The sequence below is a fragment of the Mus pahari genome, chromosome 1, assembly GCF_900095145.1.
Source record: "Mus pahari chromosome 1, PAHARI_EIJ_v1.1, whole genome shotgun sequence".
Classification (NCBI taxonomy): domain Eukaryota; kingdom Metazoa; phylum Chordata; class Mammalia; order Rodentia; family Muridae; genus Mus; species Mus pahari.
Window position 1 is genome coordinate 8,433,513 of NC_034590.1, and position 1,601 is coordinate 8,435,113.

Here is a 1,601-nt window from a genome sequence, read left to right on the forward strand (position 1 = left end):
TAAGTCAATTTAGAATCTCTCATTGTAAGCCAGGCGTGGTGGCGCATGCCTTTAATCCCAGCACTCGGGAGGCAGAGGCAGGCGGATTTCTGAGATCGAGACCAGCCTGGTCTACAAAGTGAGTTCCAGGACAGCCAGGGCTATACAGAGAAACCCTGTCTCAAAAAACCAAACCCCCCCGCCCCCCAAAAAAGAATCTCTCATTGTCATCCATGGCAGTGCCACACAATGACAGTGACAAGTCACTCTCCAGGTGAAAGGAGTTAGCCATGACTTATGTGTCCAGTTCTGTTTTGTCTTCTCACCATGGCGTTGGTTCACTCCCAGTCTCATTCGCTCTCACTCCCATCAGTAGTGTCTGAAGAGGAACCGCTGCTCTCAGCCAACGCTGCCACTTTGCAGGACAGGTTTTTAGAATTTACAACTAAAAGAGTTGGTATTATTGAAAATAGTTTAGTACAGGTTAATTACCCACACCCATTATATTGGTTAGTGTAGCAAATGTCCCATGGGTCTAGCTCTAGTTTTCTTGCAAATTATTTAAGCAAGCAATGAGCAGATAAATATCTGCTCTTAAACAAATAGTTCTAAGGAAGAATATCGTCAAAGGGTTTAGCAGGTGTGGTATGGTACTGACGGTGTAGCTCAATGGTATAGTGCCCTATCATACATGAAGCTATGGGTTCCATCCCCTGCACTCAAAATAGAAGAAGAATGTTCATTACTGAAGACCATTACATGCTCACACTAGGACATTTAGCACCAAGATCAACCCTGGTTTTTAGGAAAAAAAAATAGAATATTTTTAATAGCCTATTAAATAAATATTTATTAATAGCCTATTTCCACAAAGGTAGAATCCCCGAGAACAGCTTGTGTCCACCCAATCTCCCTGCCCCGCCCCACCCTCACCCAGGAAGCAGGGCCTGCCCATCTCACCCTTGGAGAAAGGGCTGTCCTCCTCACACTCCTCCCAGTGGTCAAAGTCAAAAGCCACATTAGGATTCTGTGCAACACAAGAGTGGATGCAGGTGTGTAAGTGCAAGGTGCTCACGATCAGCAGCAGCAGCCGCCTCAGGCACACCGACTCACCCGCTGCTTGAGGAGGCCACGCCAGCACTCCTGTTTCTCTTTTGCAAGTGTGATTAGAGGTTCATCATCCTTAATTATGCATTTGCAGTCATCTTTCCTTATGTCACCTTGCAGTTCCAGATCAGCCAAGTAAAACTTGTCTCCTACCCAGGCACTAGATTTTCAATAAAAATAAAGTCAGCCATCTAAAATGTTGTATGTGATTTTAATTTTACTTTATCAGATACACAAAAACCTACCTGAAAATGACTCTATCTGTAAAGAATTTACACTTATAATCTTTGACATTCCTTATTTTTATCTTTAAGATGACCACATCATCTTTTTGGAACCACTTTATTTGTGGGTGAAAGCTGGAAGGGAAGAAAAGGGTTTTGTACTTGTGAGCATGCAGCTGCAGCGGGGAGCGCTGCTCAGCGGCAGAAGCACAGACCTACCTCCTCACGCACCTACCTCCTCACACACCTACCTCCTCACACACCTACCTCCTCACGTACCTACCTCCTCAC

At 44.8% G+C, this 1,601-nt stretch overlaps 1 protein-coding gene across 1 annotated transcript in view; it reads right to left on the bottom strand.

The window, feature by feature from the left end:
* Window positions 1–329: 329 nt before the first annotated feature.
* The window catches only part of Tdrd12 (tudor domain containing 12), a 68,814-nt gene continuing 67,542 nt past the window's right edge, over window positions 330–1,601 (bottom strand). Inside the window, exons 28-31 of the mRNA XM_029546163.1 lie at window positions 1,332–1,445; window positions 1,093–1,246; window positions 940–1,006; window positions 330–424 (exon numbers count right to left, since the gene is read on the bottom strand). Of these exons, the coding sequence (XP_029402023.1) occupies window positions 330–424; window positions 940–1,006; window positions 1,093–1,246; window positions 1,332–1,445 (430 nt within the window). The remainder of the gene's footprint in view (window positions 425–939; window positions 1,007–1,092; window positions 1,247–1,331; window positions 1,446–1,601) is intronic.